General features: G+C 40.8%; 2 protein-coding genes across 2 annotated transcripts; one reads left to right on the top strand and one right to left on the bottom strand.

Annotated features, from left to right (window-relative positions):
- The first annotated feature begins 1173 nt into the window (after positions 1 to 1173).
- RPL7L1 (ribosomal protein L7 like 1) lies at positions 1174 to 7064 on the top strand. The gene is made up of 7 exons (XM_079990565.1): positions 1174 to 1299; positions 1637 to 1745; positions 3090 to 3253; positions 4124 to 4261; positions 5107 to 5216; positions 5351 to 5565; positions 6446 to 7064. The coding sequence occupies exons 1-6, from the start codon at positions 1286 to 1288 to the stop codon at positions 5557 to 5559; spliced, it is 744 nt and encodes a 247-aa protein (XP_079846691.1). The 5' UTR covers positions 1174 to 1285; the 3' UTR covers positions 5560 to 5565; positions 6446 to 7064.
- Positions 7065 to 8133: 1069 nt separating this feature from the next.
- On the bottom strand, positions 8134 to 18061 carry MAD2L1 (mitotic arrest deficient 2 like 1). The gene is made up of 5 exons (XM_079990566.1): positions 17362 to 18061; positions 15694 to 15840; positions 13920 to 14040; positions 9538 to 9641; positions 8134 to 8663 (listed from the first exon to the last, which is right to left on the bottom strand). Exons 1-5 carry the CDS (start codon positions 17432 to 17434, stop codon positions 8491 to 8493), a joined length of 618 nt encoding a protein of 205 aa, XP_079846692.1. The 5' UTR covers positions 17435 to 18061; the 3' UTR covers positions 8134 to 8490.

Consider the following 18061-nt stretch of genomic DNA (forward strand, 5'->3'; position numbering starts at 1 on the left):
TTCGAACCGCCGACCTTCTGATCGGCAAGTCCTAGGCTCTGTGGTTTAACCCACAGCGTCACCTGTGTCTCTCTCAATATCCCATTACACACACACACACATATATAAAACGACCGTCAATCAATAAACATAGCTGTCAACTTTCCCTTTTTTTTTGCGGGAAATTCCCTTATTCCAGCGCCGTTTCCCACTGCTTCCCTCTGCTATCCCAGATTGTTAGATATCCCGTAGACTGTCCCCAGGACAGGTGAGGCTGCTGATCCCTTATTTTCAAATCTGAAAGTTGACAGCTATGTCAATAACAATAAATTGGGCCTCAAGTGTTAAAATAATCATCACTGCTGTTTTCTCCAATGAAATGAGATATTCCACTTCCAAGTCCAATAACTTAGTTCCCCAGAATGCTGTCCTGGCAGGAGCCACACCACAATTTTCAAATCACAATTTGGGCGCCACATCATTGAACCCTTCTCTCCGACTCACCTCCCTCCCTCCCTGGGATGTTGCCTGGTGGATGACCATGAGGAGGACAGCTCCCTATTTTAATAATCACCTGCCCGCCCGGCAACTCTCCGAGAGTTGCGAATAGACATCCATGGAAAACGCTCTCATTTTACAAGCCCCCTTCTCTGCTGCCGCAAAGACAGCAGCAAAACTCAGGAATTTTCTTTATTCTTATAATTCAGCTCTTCTTTCGTGTAAACAGTAGTGGGGGGCTTTTTGGGGGGTATTTTTAACATGCATAAACGGAACATATCTATACTAGACTACATTACAAGGCTGTTGTAAAACATGTGTCATTCACCGCCCCTCGCCCCACTCTCGCAAGGCATCAGCATGAACATTTAAAAAAGGGTTTAAAACTGAAGATCATTTTTTCAACACGAAATAAGACACGAAGGAGAGGGAACTGTATTTTCCACTGGTTTTTTTCTTCTTCTGAGCGCTGCTGCTTTATGACAGCTACCCTAAAACCCTGGAATTCTCCGCGTATTTCCTTTTATGGGCAGCTCTCACTGCTCTCCACAGGATGGAACCTATGTTTAAAAATGAACCCGGAAGTTCGCACAATGAGATGGGTTCCTAAATTTTCTTAGCTCTATATGCTAGGGTTACCGTATATCTCTTGAGGACGAGAACCATAGAGATAGATGCTAGAGCGGATTAAACCATGCCATTTAAGGGCAGCGCCTCGACGCGCCTGTGCGCGAGATGCGAAACGCTTCCTTCCGGAAGGGGTACGCATGCGTAGTGGATCGAAACGGGACACAGGTGGCGAGGAAACATGGCGGAGCCTGAGTGAGTTTTCGAGGGGGAAAGTAGATCGGGAGAGAATCCGTGTCCATCCTCGGGGAGGGCTTGGGCTTCTGCTTTGTTTGTTGGATGGAGGCATAGTCAGAGGCCTGTAAGAACAATAGATACGGGTCACAGTGCTTTGTACCGGATCGGTGGAGGGAGATCGTACAATATGGAAAACGACCGCTTCTAGGCGTCTGTGTGTATGTTTACTAGAACGAATAAGTCCTTGAATAGGACCCATTTGTGCAATGCATTATGTATATGAATGTGTGAAAATCGCTTTCCATTAGGCCTGTTTTTGTGTTCTCTCTGACCTGTTCAAACTCTTGTGTTTTAGGCCACCAAAGAAGATTCCCCGGGTGCCAGAAAATCTACTAAAAAAAAGAAAGGCATATCAAGCAATCAAAGCCACCCAAGCAAAGCAGGCGCTGTTGGACAAAAGAAAGGTAGGGGAGGCATATTGTAGGTCAGGACACTGTATGTTCACCTGATCAGCTCAGGCAGGCATTGCCTTGATCAGGCCAGCTGTAATACATGTTAGATAAATGATGCATGTACAGTGGACACTCGGGTTGCGAACGTGATCCGTGCGGGAGGAATGTTCACAACCCGCAGCACCCGCAACCCACAGCACCACATCTGCACACATGTGGGTTGTGATTCGGTGCTTCTGCGCATGCACAAAACGCGATTTAGTGCTTTTGCACAAGCGCTGAAACCCGGAAGTAACCTATTCTGGTACTTCCGGGTTTCAGTGCGTCCGTATCCCGAAAACGTGCAACCTAAAGCGTCTGTAACCGTGACTGTAATGTGAAATCAGGTTTCAGAAAAGAGAAGTGGTAGAAATCAAGGGTGTATATCCTTTTGCTTTAGAAGGATGTATTCTTGCTTACTTGGATTTGTAGGAAGTATTCTCACCCTTTTCACCTGTCCAGTATTGTAAGAATAGGTACTCCCTCACAACTTTTTCTTAGAATGACTTTTTCGGTCCTTCCTTTATCAAGCCTTTTTCTTGAAGTTCCTCTGTATGACTCTGTAACCAAGACTTGCTTGAACCCTTTTGTGACTGAATCAAACTAGGATGCTATTTTTGATAGAAAGTTCCAAATTCTTATCACATCCCATCTACTTTTCCGTGGTAACTTGCCTGCCCCAATTGTAGATTAAGCTCCTTAAACTGAAATCCAGCCCTTTTTCTAAAAGGAAAAGGAAGTAACCACATAAGTATTTCAGTTCAGAGAGCAGAAATAAGGTTAGGTTAAATTAAGATGATCTGTTGCTATATTGTTTCCAACAAACTTTGTGGTTAAACATTGCCCTGTAACTTATTGTATTGATACGTATTGAAAATGCTCAGTTTTTCAATAAATTATTTGACCTTTACATTATCAGTCATTCAGGTGTGCTTGCTCCCATATTCTTATGCTGTCATCCAGGAAGGGAGTAAGTGTTTTTTTCCACTTATAACAGTAGGCCACATGTTAGCCAGGTATATTATGTGTTTTGCGGCTGCTAATAAAACACGTTATGAATAGATTATCGGAAGTTCATATTCTGTTATTACTTTTTTTCATTTATAACAGTTTCCCTGTATTTTAGAGCATAACCCCAAAGATACAAAACTGTGATACTCTTGAGTGCTGTACAACAGCTGGCATGTCATTGTACTGAACATTTTGTACTGAAAAAACATGCTGAGCATGTTGACCGTTATGTACTAAACTGAGTAGCATACAAATAATGACTTAAAATAAAGGCATGTCTTTTAAAATTTAATTTCCTTATTGTAGCATCAGAAAGGAAAACAAATCAGATTCAAACGTCTTGAGACATTTTTGCGGGATTCTCATCGGAAACACAGAGATGATGTCCGTCTGAGGCGCATGGAACATAAGCCCCGGCTGCTGCTAATGCCTGAGGGACACAAACTGGCTTTCGCAGTACGGATTGCAGAGTAAGCATCTGTTTGTCATCTGTAACTTAGTTTTACAGCAATCTGCAGGTTTTCACTGCTTTGCTCATTCTAGTTTTCCAATTTGCGCAGATTATGTGGATTGCTGTTTTAAAAAAATAATTACCATCCATGGACACGTTTGCAGAACAGTGAATTGGTGTACAGTACTGTATTGATGAATTATGACAGAACAAAAAACCTTCTTGAACTGAACACTGAATAAAAGCAGTAAGACCAAACCTTGGCTTCCTGTTTTTGGTTTGTTTGCGTGAAGCAAACCATGAGCATTGGTTTGGACATTATGCTAAGCCCAAGGGTAGGGAATTTGATCCAATGATGTGACGGGTTCCTGATGTCCCCCCCACCCCACCCATAGTGCACTTCAAAATTTAGGCAGGGGCACCCATTGGACACCATTATGACACTAGGTAAAGCTTTTTCCTTTACAGAATGGCTTGATTTCAAAGGACCTTTGGGCAACAAAGCACTTCTTGCTTTGTCAATTGGGGCTTGGACTTACTGTCAAATCCGGTTTGCAGAGAAACAGGCCACTTATGGTCCCTTTACAGCTATGATTTTACCCACCCCACAACTGATGTCAAAGAAGTAGCTCTGGCTAGAGAAAAACAGCCTTCTGGGCCAAATGTGACCTGTGGGCTGGAGGTTCCCTATGCCTCCGCTAAGCCAGGGCTCATAGTTTGTTGCTTCCTGCTAAAGGGAGAAATGAAACATCAGGCTGTAGCTTTAGGACACAAGTTTCAAGAAAATGTAAAAAGGTGATTGTTGATGCATATCTATATTTGTTTTTGCTTACTATGGAGCTTTCTGTCCAAGGGGAGAATTTGGCTGATTTCTCCTACTTTGCTTTAGAATTAAAGGTGTGAGCCTACGCGTGCGGCATGTCATACATAGGCTACGGTTGAGAAAGATTTACAGTGGCACGTTTGTTAAATTGTCGCCAACATCTCTGAAAATGCTGCGAACTGTGGAGCCTTATGTGGCATGGGGGTTAGTACAACTTTTATTTTTGTGTGTGGGAGGGATGGTTAAAGGCAATGAAATGAATATAAAAGGTATCATAACTTTGAAAAAGTTAAGTAGATTTCTTTTTTGCATGCTAATGTCAGGAAAGAATAACTGGCAACCACAAACTGCTCTCTATCTATTTTTCTGTGACCTTTTTGAGGATAGGGGTGGGATCTCTCAATGTGTGTGTGTGTGTGTGTGTTACTGCTGTCTTTGGAAATGGTACAATCATCCAGGGCCTATTAGCCTGACTTGAAATATAGCTATATATACATTTAATATATTTAGTGTGGGTCTTTTTATCTGTTGACATCAATAGACGTTTTGCATGAAGGTGCGTTAACAGCATAATATACATTTGTGCAGGGGGTTAATCATGTGACACAGGTTGGGCTCAGATCAGGTGGCGTTTGCAGTCTGCTTCAAAGAAGATTTTGTGCATTTGTCTTCTGAAAACAATTTAGGCATGAATCTGCTGCAATAATCCACTTCGTAACTGAACTATAAAATAGGCTGTTAATGCAATAACAAAACTTTGATTATAAAAATACATGCCACAGTGCATTCTGTCTAGGAGCAGTAGTTTGCACAAATCTTGACTAGTTCTATACCTTGAGTCCCATTGAGAAGAGGTATGTTCTAAGGATGGTGGGAGTATTAAAAACAAGTAGGAAACTGTTACATACTGTGCTTTAAAATGACTAGTGTTGTGGCCATTCTATAGGAGCTAAATAGCAGTTACTTACCAAATAAGTTGCCATTTTGGAAGGATCTTGTAGTTTTTGAAAAATTCTCCAGCAGCATCACCACTAATTTTGTTTACACAGTTATCCAAACCTGAAATCTATTCGAGAGTTGATCCTGAAACGAGGCCATGCAAAGGTCAATAAGAAAAAGCTTGCTTTGACAGACAACATTCTGATAGAGGAGCATTTGGGTAAGAGATTTAATGTAGGGGAGGACACTAAGCTTTGGGGCAGCATGTGCTTTATTGTGATCTAGGAAAAGGGTAGTGAAATGACCAAAGAAATTGGATGCTACTGTGTTTCTAAAATCATTTCTCCCTCTTAGGAAACTCTGGTATTATTTGTTTGGAAGATCTTATTCATGAAATTTACTCAGCTGGGAAACATTTTCATGAAGTCAACAACTTCTTGTGGCCATTCCACCTGTCAGTAGCTCGCCATGCCGCCCGCAATAAAGCGGGGTTCCACAAAGAGATTGGTGATACTGGATTTCGAGGTAGTGGAATCAACAAACTCATCCGTCATTTGAACTAGGCTCAGGTGGGTGCTCTTAACACTTGCTTTTATGGATTTCAATTACTGCTTAGTTATATGTTAAAAATGGTCTTGGAGTTCCTTACGAAGAATGGCCATAGTTCAGAAAAGTGGACCACATCTCAAATTATTCATCCTGCTGTTGGATTGTGAAATTATAGGAAGATAAGGAAGCCAAAACCATCAAGTTTCAATCTCGGGGTATAAAACCAGAAGATGGGAGTGATCTGAAGTTTGACTCCTCAGCATCTTAAATTTGCAAGATTGAGTAGCAGAGATGGAAAATACTTTTTCTTGGACCTCCTGTAGAGTAGGTGGTACAGAGATGGATGAGCTGATGGTCAGGGCCAGAATGAGACAAGTTCATGTGACTTCATATTCAGTTGTCCTCATGTTTGGCAGCATCTGGTAGATTCCAGTAAGTTGTATGCAAAAAACAGAGCAGGACTAAAAGTTTACTCTGCATTGGATCATACTTTATAAAAATTCACATGGTTTGTGTATATTAGGTCATATGCTTCAGAGAAAGGTGGAGAAAATTCTCGTCAGTAGTAATAGTAATAGTAGTTTAGGTTCTTACATACTATGAAAGCATAACTGGCAATTCTTAAACCCAATTCATTTAAAGAGCAGTTAATTCCAAGCACCATCTTAAGTTCTCAGTGTTTTGAGGTGGTTTTTTTAAACTGTTCAGGATTCCATCTCCAGATACACTGCATGTTTGTGTGCTAGACAGTAATGAGTTTAACTCTCAACAGCAACTTCATTGTATACTTTTTTCCAGCTTAGTCATAAAAATAACATTTGCTCTTAATATTTTTCCAACAGCTTTCTTCAGTAGGCACTAAACATAATTATAGTGATTTCTTTTTACTTTTTCTAACAGGTTATGAACGCTGTTAAGGATGTTCTGGAAGATATTTATTTGTACTCCATGATGTACATTGGCTCTTCAGAGACTCCCGAGTCTGCAACATGACATTACTTCTGTTCCTTTCTCTCTGTGTGATGGTGAAACTACACTTCCATAGTTGAGTTGAAAGAGACCTAAGATGTGATTTAAATGTTATCCTGCACATAGAATAGAATGGAAAAAGAATGGAAGAAGAATGGAAAAAGAATGGAAGAACTCCTAAAATTCCACTTGCACAGCCCTCTGAAATTAATATATTGCTTACAAAGACAGCGGGGATGTTTTGAAACCCAGCACTGCTTTTTGCATGGAGTTTCATTTTGAATACAAAAGTGGGAAAACTTGGCATTTTTAAGATGCACACCTGCAGTAGGAAACCTAATATGATCTAAACCTGGTGATCATCTTCTGCAGGAATATCCTGAACATGTCAGGATCCTCTTCCCAGATTGCTTGAATTGGCTGGCAAGTAGTTGATGCCTTAAATTCTCCTGTCAAACCCTTTGGTCAGCCCATGTCTAAAATAGCCACTTTGAACGTAGTTCTCAAACTTCTTTTGTATATAAAGTCTCGAATAAAAAGATTTATTAAATTTTTGCTTTGTGCGGCTTGCTTATATACCGGACAAATGCAAGAACTATTAGCTTTTGAAGCTTAAAAGCTATTGACTGAAAAGATGAGCAGTTGTTCCTGTTGGAAGTATTTGGAGCTGGCTTCTGAGAGAATTCCCCCCTCTTCCCATTGATGGGCACATTTTCTTCAGGGTATTAAGGGTTACAGCAAAAGGTGAGCCATGCCCACCCCAGTTCATACACTTCTCACCATGACAACTACAGTGGTGCCCCGCAAGACGAACGTCTCGCAAGACGGAAAACCCGCTAGACGAAAGGGTTTTCCGTTTTGGAGGCGCTTCGCAAAACGAATTTCCCTATGGGCTTGCTTCGCAAGACGAAATGTCTTGCGCGTTCCTGCGGGGTTTTCCCCCTTTTCCTAAGCCGCTTATCAGCTGATCCGCTAATAGCGCTAATCCGCTAAACTGTCAATGGGCTTGCTTCACAAGACGAAAAAACCGCTATACGAAGAGCCTCACGGAACAGATTAATTTCGTCTTGCGAGGCACCACTGTATCTCCCCTTGTCCACCCTCCTGGCATAAATAAACTTGGAAAAAAGACAATTTTTTCATTAGCCATTAGTAGAGCTGCAGAGGGAAACATTAAGCTAGAGACAATTTGTCAGGATGGCAGTACAGTCGTACCTTGGTTGTCGAATACCTTGTGAGGCGAAAGTTTTGGCTTCCGAATGCCGCAAACCTGGGAGTGCTCCGGTTTGCAAACATTCTTTGGAATGCGAATGTCTGATGCTGCTTCCGATTGAGTGCAGGAAGCTCTTGCAGCCAATCAGAAGCCACGCCTTCGTTTTCGAAAGTTGAACGGATTCAGTTCGAGAACCAAGGTATTGCTGTGTATATATAGATGCCAATATTCTAGTGAAAACGCTCCACAGCAATTAAAATCAGTAGGAAAAACTTCTATTGGTGCCAATCCTAGGTGTCTTAAGCCTAACAGCTATGTGCAGGGCTGTGAGCCAGATCAAGCTGATGTTTCCAGTCCCTAAGGTCTTGTAATATTTTGCTAACTTTAGCCACAACCACAACAAAGACAAAATTAAGTAGTTTATTGGCAGTAGACTCACATTTAAGTAAATATAGGCAGTTATGCAGGACACTTATGATACAAAGACCAGTTAAAGTTTTACTTTATTTTTTTATCCTACAAAATACAATTAAAAACATTCAGTCCACACTCCTGTAATAACCAGAATGAGGAAATTCAGTCGCATATCAAAGAACAGGATTTCAGTGTTCATTCTTAGAAATACATCCACAGTATATTCAAGCTATGTACAAAGTATGTTTTCCCTGTTAGTTTTACTGGAATGCAAAGGATCTATGCAGAATGTAATTACTATTTGCTAAAGAAGTTGAGAGGAAGCTTATGTACAGTCTTATTTGCACGGTCAGGGGAAGCTGTCCTTTTTGTAGGCCACCATACTGTTGACTTTGTGTATTGTAGTTGTGAAGGAACGAAGACGAACTTCTTCAGAGTTAGCAATGAACTGTGGACCAGACTCTTCCCATTTTTCTGGAACAGCTAAGTCTTTGTCTGTGAAAATCAGCAAGTCAAATGCACCTGCAAGGAAAAACCCAGTGTTACTAGATTTATATTGCGTGCCTATATTCTAAATTCATTTTTAAGGGTAGAATAAAATTATATGCTTGTATTTAAAATTCAACCACATTCATACTTTTTCTGTATTAATGCTGCAACAATACATTAATTGAATGAAATTAGGACTGGATCATTCATTCATATCCATCACTTGATGGCTAACTGAAATAGGATTATCAGAACTGCAGTTTACTGAACGAGTGCTCACCAGATTTAGGGTCATTGTCATACCACTATGCCTCCAAACAATTTTACTGATGCAGCTCATTACACTTATAGCCTTCCTCCCTATGAAAGACCCCCTCTATGTTATGTCAAATTAAATGTGAATCACTTTCATTGAACTTTGACAGCATTTCCTGCAAACAGCAGCAGCACCAGTGTCAGAAGTCTGCTTGTTTGAATTGCTGTGAAGTGCGAGTAAGCGGGGCAGGATGAGGGTGATAAACCTCTTCCCTTCCACCCTATAATTGTTCCTGCTATCCCACCCTATTTTCTTTCCAACAGGTGTTACACCTGATCTCAGAGCACCACTGAGAAAAGGCTGGGGAGAGCATGGGCAGGGAAAGGATACAGCACCATCCAGTTTGAAGACACTATTTTGGAGCTGTTCAGCCCACTCAGATTTTATAAAATAATATGGCATCATCTGAAAATGAACTCATTGTTCACCTTATTCCAGATAAATTGTTCACATTCCTTAAACGCTTGGCAATGTACTTCTTTACAGAAATTAGGTTGTACTCATTTCCTTGCTCTGTAGCCTATACTACGAATAAGCCCCCAAATAGATTTGCTGCATTCTGTCAAGAGCATCAAGTGACAAGATACTTACATGTTGTTTCTAGTAAAGGAAGGAAAGTTACTGTGGCTGTTATCTGTCTGATAACAGATTTTATTTCATCCTGTATAGCTTTCTGTGATTTCTCTCTCGGTGCACTAAAATAGCAATCAAAAGCTGTCATTAAACAAGTCTGACATCATAAATTAACAAAGCTATTCGTATTTTACATGGTAAATATCCACTGGTCCAACTTATATGCCATGTTTGGTGTGGTTGCTTTGCAGGTTTCCATTGCCTATGCCAGGGAGGAAGAACCATTGGCTTACAGGCCAAGTTAGGCCTGGCAGGCCCTAAACCTACTCCACACCTGATGTAATATGCAACATTAGAGGTGGGACAGGAACAATTTTTTTTTTTTCCCCAAATACATTTTTATTGAGGTTATACACATAACAAACATACAAACAGATACAAAAGAAAAAAATATAACAAAAAAAAAAAAACAAAAAAGCGTCAGGATATACAAGCCATCTTTTTCCTCTCTCTAACTATACAAAGATAGATTAATCTGGCTGTTTCACAAAACAGTAAACGATTTAAAAAAAAAAAAAAAAACACACGCAAAAACCACCTCCTGGACTTCCTTCCATCCTTTTGGTAAGTATCAAATATCTGCTTCCATTACGTATTTGATTTTTAATCTATGGGCCTAAATTCACACGCTGGTAGTATTGTTCTGACCCCGCCAATCACATTAAGCATTTATTCCAATATAGTTCCAGTATTTACTCCAATTATTCAGAGATTTCTGTTCATCGTGGTCTCTTAATTTACCTGTTAATTTATCAAGCTCAGCATAATTTATCATTTTAATTTGCCAATCATTTATATTGGGGATAGTTTCCACTTTCCAATATTGTGCCAATAAAATTCTCGCTGCTGTGGTGGCATAGAGGAATATCGTTCTATCTTCTTTCTTAATATCTTTACCCGTCATTCCCAGCAAAAAGGCTTCGGGTCTTTTGGGAAAAGTGTATTTAAATATTCTTTTAAGCTCATTGTAAACCGATTCCCAAAAGCCTTTCACCTTTTTGCATGTCCACCATAGATGATATAGGTCACCCTCCACCTCCCCACATTTCCAGCATTTCTTATCTTTTAGTCTATACATTTTGGCCAACTTCACAGGGGTGTGGTACCACCTATATAGCATCTTCCAAACATTTTCTCTCAGAGACATACATGCTGTAAACTTTATATTACAATTCCACACTTCCAGCCACCTTTCAAAATCGATATTATAACCAAAGTCAATTGCCCATTTAATCATTGCCTCCTTCACCTCCTCGTCCTTTGTATACCACTCTAAAAGTATGTCATAGATTCTAGATAGGGTTTTGTTTTTACCTTCTATTACTTCTACATTGAATTTTGATTTTTTGTCATCAAAACCCAACTTCTTCTTGTCCTCTTTTAGCAAGTCATTCACCTGGTGGTATTGCAACCACCCAGTGTATAGATTTTTTATCTCTTCATAAGGTCTAAGTCTTGGCCCTTGGTCTGTTTTTCTTAACATTTCCTCATAGGTGGCGTTTTTTTCCTCCATGTTTGTTTTCTTCACCGTTAAAGCCTCAATTGGTGAGATCCACCATGGGGTCTTTCTTTCAAGGAGATTTTTATTCCTTTCCCATGATTGGTATAAAGGTCCTCTAAAAATATGATTTAGAAAGCTCTTGTGGACCTTCACTTTCCCATACCAAAGGTACGAATGCCATCCGTACCAATTATTAAAGCCTTCTAAATCCAGTAGATCTCTATTCTCCAGTTTTATCCAATCTTTTAACCAAAGTATACAGGCCGCTTCGTAGTATAGACTTAGATCCGGGAGAGAAAAGCCCCCTCTTTCTTTTTTATCTATCAAAATTTTCATTTTTATCCGTGGCCTTTTCCCCTGCCAGATATACTTTGCCAAGACTCTCTGCCACTCTTTACATTGTTTTAGGTCTTTAAGTATGGGGATGGTCTGGAATAGAAATAGCATTCTAGGCAGAATATTCATTTTGACAACAGCTATCCTCCCCAAAAAGGAGAGTTTCATCCTCCCCCAAAATTCCATGTCTTTCTTTATACTCCTCCAGGTGACATCATAGTTATCCTTATATAAATTTATGTTCTTAGCTGTGACCCATATCCCAAGATACTTCACTTTCTTAACTACTGCAATTTCCGTCCTTCTCTCTAAATCTATTATTTCTTCCTTTGTTAAATTTTTAACCAACATTTTGGTTTTATTTTTATTTATCTTAAGTCCTGCCACGGCTCCAAATTCGTCAATCTTTAGTAAAGCTTCTTTTACACTCTTTTTTGGGTCTTCTAAAGTTAGTACGATGTCATCTGCGAAGGCCTTGATTTTATATTCCCTCTTTCCTACCTGCACTCCTTTTATTTCTGTTGCCCCCCTCAGTCTCTCATTCAGTATTTCTAGTACCGTTATAAACAGTAAAGGGGACAGGGGGCAACCCTGTCTAGTTCCTTTATATATACCAAAATATTCTGTTGTGGTGTTGTTTATTACCAATTTTGCCTTCTGTTCCTTGTATATTGCTTCTATCCCTCTTCTAAATTTCTCTCCCATTCCCATCGTTTCCAGACTTTTCTTCAAGAACTCCCATGAGATGTTATCAAACGCCTTTTCAGCGTCTATAAATACCAAGGCCGCTTGTCTGTCTATACTCATATCCAAATATTCAATAATATCTATCAAATTCCTTACATTTTCCCTTAATTGCCTCCCTGGAAGGAAACCCGTTTGATCTTTATGTATTTTGTTGTTCAAAACCTTTTTTAGTCTTTCTGCCATTATATCTGTGAATAGTTTATAATCATTATTTAATAATGAAATTGGCCTATAGTTTTTCACTTCCAGAGTATCTGCATCTTTTTTAGGAATCAAAGTAATATATGCTTCCTTCCAGGTGTTCGGGATCCTTCCTTCCTTTAATATATTATTCATCACTTCTCCTAGCACTGGGGATATTTGGTTACTTAATGTTTTATAATATTTGGCTGAAAGGCCATCTGGCCCTGGGACTTTCCCACTTTTCATCCTTTTAATAGCCTTTTTTATCTCTTCTTGAGTAATTGTCTGGTCTAATATCTCATTTTCTTCTTTTGAAATTCGTTTTAGGTGATGCACTTGTAAAAAGTGGTCTATTTCTTGCTTTGTTTCCTTTCCTCTTTTATATAAATCCTTGTAATATTTTTGAAATATCTTTCTTATCTCTTTTGGCTCTTCCACAATCCTTTCTCCTTCCCTTATCCTACTAATCGTATTTTGTTTTCTTCTTTCTCTTATTTGCCACGCCAGGTATTTTCCTATCTTATTTGCTGACTCAAACGTTCTCTGATTCATCATTTTAATTTTCCATTCTACCTCTTGGTCGATTAGCAGCCTTACAGTTACACTTCTGGCAAGTCCACTTCAGGCAAGTATGTGCTGGGCTATAGAATATTGGACTCTTTACTCCAAGCGCAGTCAATAAAGGTAAAGGTAAAGGTACCCCTGCCCGTACGGGCCAGTCTTGACAGACTCTGGGGTTGTGCGCCCATCTCACTTAAGAGGCCAGCGCTGTCCGGAGACACTTCCGGGTCACGTGGCCAGCGTGACATCGCTGCTCTGGCGAGCCAGAGCCGCACACGGAAACGCCGTTTACCTTCCCGCTGGTAAGCGGTCCCTATTTATCTACTTGCACCCGGAGGTGCTTTCGAACTGCTAGGTTGGCAGGCGCTGGGACCGAGCAGCGGGAGCGCACCCCGCCGCAGGGATTCGAACCGCCGACCTTTCGGTCGGCAAGCCCTAGGCGCTGAGGCTTTAACCCACAGCGCCACCTGCGTCCCTAAGCGCAGCCAATACCTGACTATAAATTGTGGCTTGGTGAATTCAGAGCAGTGATGAAAGGGAAAAGCTTACTTTGGGTCACTTGACATCATGCAATTGACAGGACATGCTCATCTGTCAGAATGGTCCACGGGGGTGGGGTAGGATGGTGGATGTCAGGAGCTGGTCTGCCCGTCAAATCTTTTTCCCCACTCCTGGCCTACATCTATAGCATTGTACTTGTGTGCATTTGCTGCTGACACCCCAGGCCTTAGAATGGACTAGCTGATGACTTTGCAAGCACAACCCTTGCTTTACTCATTTGCAAGCCATGTCTCCCCCTTTGGAAGTCCCCATTTTGAAGGAGGCAACTACATATCTCTATATCCACAAGCATATCCATATCATCCATCTCTACAAGACAATTATGTTGTCACCACAATTTGCAATATGCTTTTTTGGACCTGGGGTGAGGGAGGAGCACAATTTGAATACAAAGCTGAATAAATGCCTACATTTTGCACTGTTTGAAACAATGGTGTTTGAATGCACTTACCTTTCATCCTTTGCAGCTTTGTCACATTCAATGTCAAACTGCCACCTTTCCAGAACTTCACTGGTTTCTTTACTGGAGATCACCACTACTAGCCGCTGAACTAGGCATTCATAGAGCCATTCTGGAAAAAAAACCAAGACGAAAAATAGCTTCCCAGAAGTCCCAGTGTTACTAAACCACCTGAAATAAACACTACCACTTCCTTTCTGCAAACTATTAACCATACAGACAACCTGCAGTTTATAGGATACACATGGTACACTTGATTTAGGAAGCCTGATGTGCAAGAATTATGCCAGAATGTCAACTAAATAGAAATTTCAAATAGTATTCCTATACCATCAAACCTCGGCTCCCAAACGCCAAAAACCTGGAAGTAACTGCTCCGGTTTTCACCATTGACTTTGCCCTTTGATCCTCGGTTGTCAAATGTTTCGGAAGTCGAAAGGTCTTCTGGAACGGATTACGTTAGACAACTGAGGTTTGACTGGACATAAATGAGGTGACTTTATACATGAGGAATGGCCAACTTCTGTATTCTTGGTAGTGGATCTGTTTTTCTAAATTGCTTGGGAGTCCACAGTATGTTTTGCCACACAAACTGATCTTATTATATGGCTTCAGGCTTTACCAGTTTCTCCCATCTAGCAGTAGTGATTTCAGAGTTCTGGAACATATATGCAAGGTATATACAAATTACAAAGGTAATACAAATGTATCACCAACACCCATTATTGAGGTTGTTGCTAACTGTTCCCATCATGAAAAAGGACTAAGAATAAAGGAGTGTTTACCTTTGTACTATCTTCTGGGACTGCAGAAACAGCACTTCACGGATGCAAAAGCCCAATAAAGATGAGTTTATCTACCTTTCCATTTCTTTAAAAAGGAAGTGTCTGCTCAGCTTCAACTGATTCTCCAGTTATGTCCCTTCCTAAAGAACACAAATCTGGCCAATTGCTGCATCCAGGTTAGATTACTGAAAGGAGCTGCCCTTGTAAGAGCATTTAGGAACTACAATCAGTGAAAAATTTGGTGGCCAGAATGCTTTCTGGTGCTCACAATTCAGATCATGTTACCAGTCTTGTTCCATCAGCACTACTTCCAATTTGTTTCTAGGTCCAATTCAAGGTGCTGGCTATTACCTATAAAGTCCTGGTTTGAGGGCAGGTTATCTGAAAGGCCTCCTGCTTCCATATGAACCAGGACCTCAGTTGTAGTAATCAATCACCTTGGGTTCCTTTGGAAGGAATATAAATTTAATAAATGAACCACCAGAAGGCCTGTTCTGAGCTCCACAACCAAGGAGGGAATGTTTGGCTGTAAAAGGTAACAAAGGTTTTTTCACTGGCAGGACCCCAGTTGTGGAACCCTCCCCTAAGTAAGTCTAACTGAGCCTATATTTGATTGTTTTTAGGCAGGCAGACCATACATTTTTCTTCTGTTATGATTTTAAAGTTTAGTAATCCTGCTTTTCTGATGTCTGCCCTTTAAGTGATTGAATAGAAAAGAAACAAGAGGTGGCATAAGATTTTGCTGAGAGCACATAGGCACTGTCATCCAAAGAAAGATCTTGTATTCATCTATTTTGTGCAATTTTGACAACAATATTTTCTTTAAGTGAAAGTGCAGAAAGTTTTAAAACTACTTTTGGCCAATTTGTTGAGCTACTGGGGTCATTTTAAATTATTATAAGTCTGAGGACAGGGACTGTGTTGTTTTCTTAATTTCTATGCAGTAATAAGAAAACTGTCAGGAAATCATAAAAAAATACCTTTTAGCTGTCCCACCACATTGTTCAGATAATTTTTAAGTTCAGAGTCTGCAGTTACAAGCATAGTAAGTCCATATTTCTGAACACGTGTAAATGTTTCAGCAGGATAGATCCCACGTTGGTATAAGATACTGTTGATACCATATGCTAGAAGGGAAAAAATATTCAAGTGTTAACAATACAAGGACCATCACCTTACTTTTAAATTCATTCAGTTGCTTCCAGCAGAAAGCATAGCATGTGCCTGTTTTTATAAGTGGCAATCTTCTCTGCAGGGCACAGATAATGGCTCAAGGGGCAGAGTTCATGCCAGGTGCCAAAGCTATTGGTTGACAAAATTGGAATTAGCAGTCTATTATTTTATTGTGGCTACAAACCAGTAACACACATAGCATGCTTATTTTAAAGAGTCACCCTTTTTGACATAAAGTTTAAAATGAAAGCAGATAAGGACTCTAATAATTGCACATGTGCTTTTATTTTGGTCAGTGCAACTTCTGCTTTAATACTACAGTTGGTAGGTTAAAGCTACACTTGCCAAAAATCTTACATTGTTAGCTTTAAAACGTAACTTCACATTGTTTATTATTTAATGAAAACAATCATCTTTAGACCTAAGTTTGTGTGGTAGGTTATTTGTACACCTCCAACTTTGTTTGCTATCCGTATCATAATTTTACCCAACACCTAGAACTGAAATTCCACAGCTCATAGAATACTTGATTAAATGATATCAGGTGGACTTATGCAAAATGTGAAACAGGTAATGCTGCTCTCTCACAATACTTCTATTAGATGAAGTAATATGACAAGCGTTTGTAAATCAGTATCTACAAGGACTTATGGCTGAGGGATACTAACTTGAAGGGAAGCTTAAACCAAACCACAAATGCTCATAACTGGCCCAAGAGTGGACAAATTGGAATAAGCATGCTTATTTTAAAGGGTCACCCTTTTCCGATATAAAGTTTAAAATGAAAGCAGATAAAGACTCTAAGGAGAACAGGCAGTGCGATCCAGTGCTTTGTCCACAAAGCTCGGAAAACTCACCAGCGTGGTGCTACAGACGTGTGAGTGACTATCAACATCTAAAACAACGAAGCCTTGTGGTACCTTAACACTAATATATTTATTATAACTACAAGCTTCTGTAGTTATAATACAAGCTTCTGTAGCAAGGAAGTTGACGGCGCAATACTACAGGTGCCTGCTCAGAAGCACGTTCTTTTCAAGGGCGCTTACTCCCGGGCAAACGAGTGCAGGATTGCAGCCTGGAACTCCTTACCTTGGAAAGCTACTCCACGCAGAGCCATTAAGGTATTTTTCTTTTCTTTTATATATTGCGATGCAAACTTTTGCTGGCACGCTGTGGGGCGCTATACCCTCAGCACAGGATGTTTGTGTAAAGCAAATAAATCAACGTGGGGGAAAGTAAAGGAAAAGAGAAGAAAGGATGGCTGGCCTATGCTGCGTCCCGGTCCTTCCCTCCAGCTCGGGCACGATCATTCCCTCGCAGCAGCAGCATCCCCTCCTCCCGATCCTAGGCGGGCGTCCCTACTCGGAAGTAAAGCCCCTTGGATTCAGCGGGGCTTACTCCAAAGTAAGCGGCTCCCCTAGGAGCAGCCCGCCCAACCGAGTCCCTCCACTCTCCTTTCCCGGCTAACTCACAGAAAAACTCGGCGACGATCTCGGCGCTGCCCCGCAAGGTGATGCCCTGCTCCCGGCTCTGCTGCTTCGCCATTCGAAGAGGACGAGGCGACGGGGGTTGAGCTCGGACTCCGGACGATCTTCCCGCCACCTGATTCAAAATCCAGTTCCGCCTCCTTCGCGTCGCGCGAGAGTACAAGGCAACAGAGGGCGCACTCCCGTTGCGCGTGCGCAGCAGGAAAGGGGGTGGGGCCAACAGCAAGGCAAGCGTCGTTATCCCCGAAGGCTATGTGCCGTAAAGCGTTCTGGTGCCTCTCTAGACTATGGAAACGCGCATGCGTGAAGTTTTTGAGCGTTTCCGCCCCTACGTCCTTTCATGGTGGTTGATTAGGGAGCTCCGTGGGTTTTTGTTAATAACGGGGAGAAGCGGGGATTGATTCTTGTTTCTCATAAGGAGAGGTTTATATTTTGGGGCGTGTATTTTTTTCTCTAGGGAAGGGGTTGCTGCAATGTAAAATCTTAACTTGAAACCTGCAAGCGGTTTCAGCTTTAAAAGTTACAGTGCTGGAGCACGTGGCAAAAAAAGAAAGAAAATACGCTGAGGCTTATTAGCAAAGAAAATTAATGTAAACTTATGTGCAGTGTGGTCGCCCCTTCCCCTTTTTAGATTTCAATTAAATTCCATTCATACCTTTTATGATTTTTTAAAAAACCTACTTTT

This window comes from Podarcis cretensis (genome assembly GCF_951804945.1).
Source record: "Podarcis cretensis genome assembly, chromosome: 9".
NCBI lineage: Eukaryota > Metazoa > Chordata > Lepidosauria > Squamata > Lacertidae > Podarcis > Podarcis cretensis.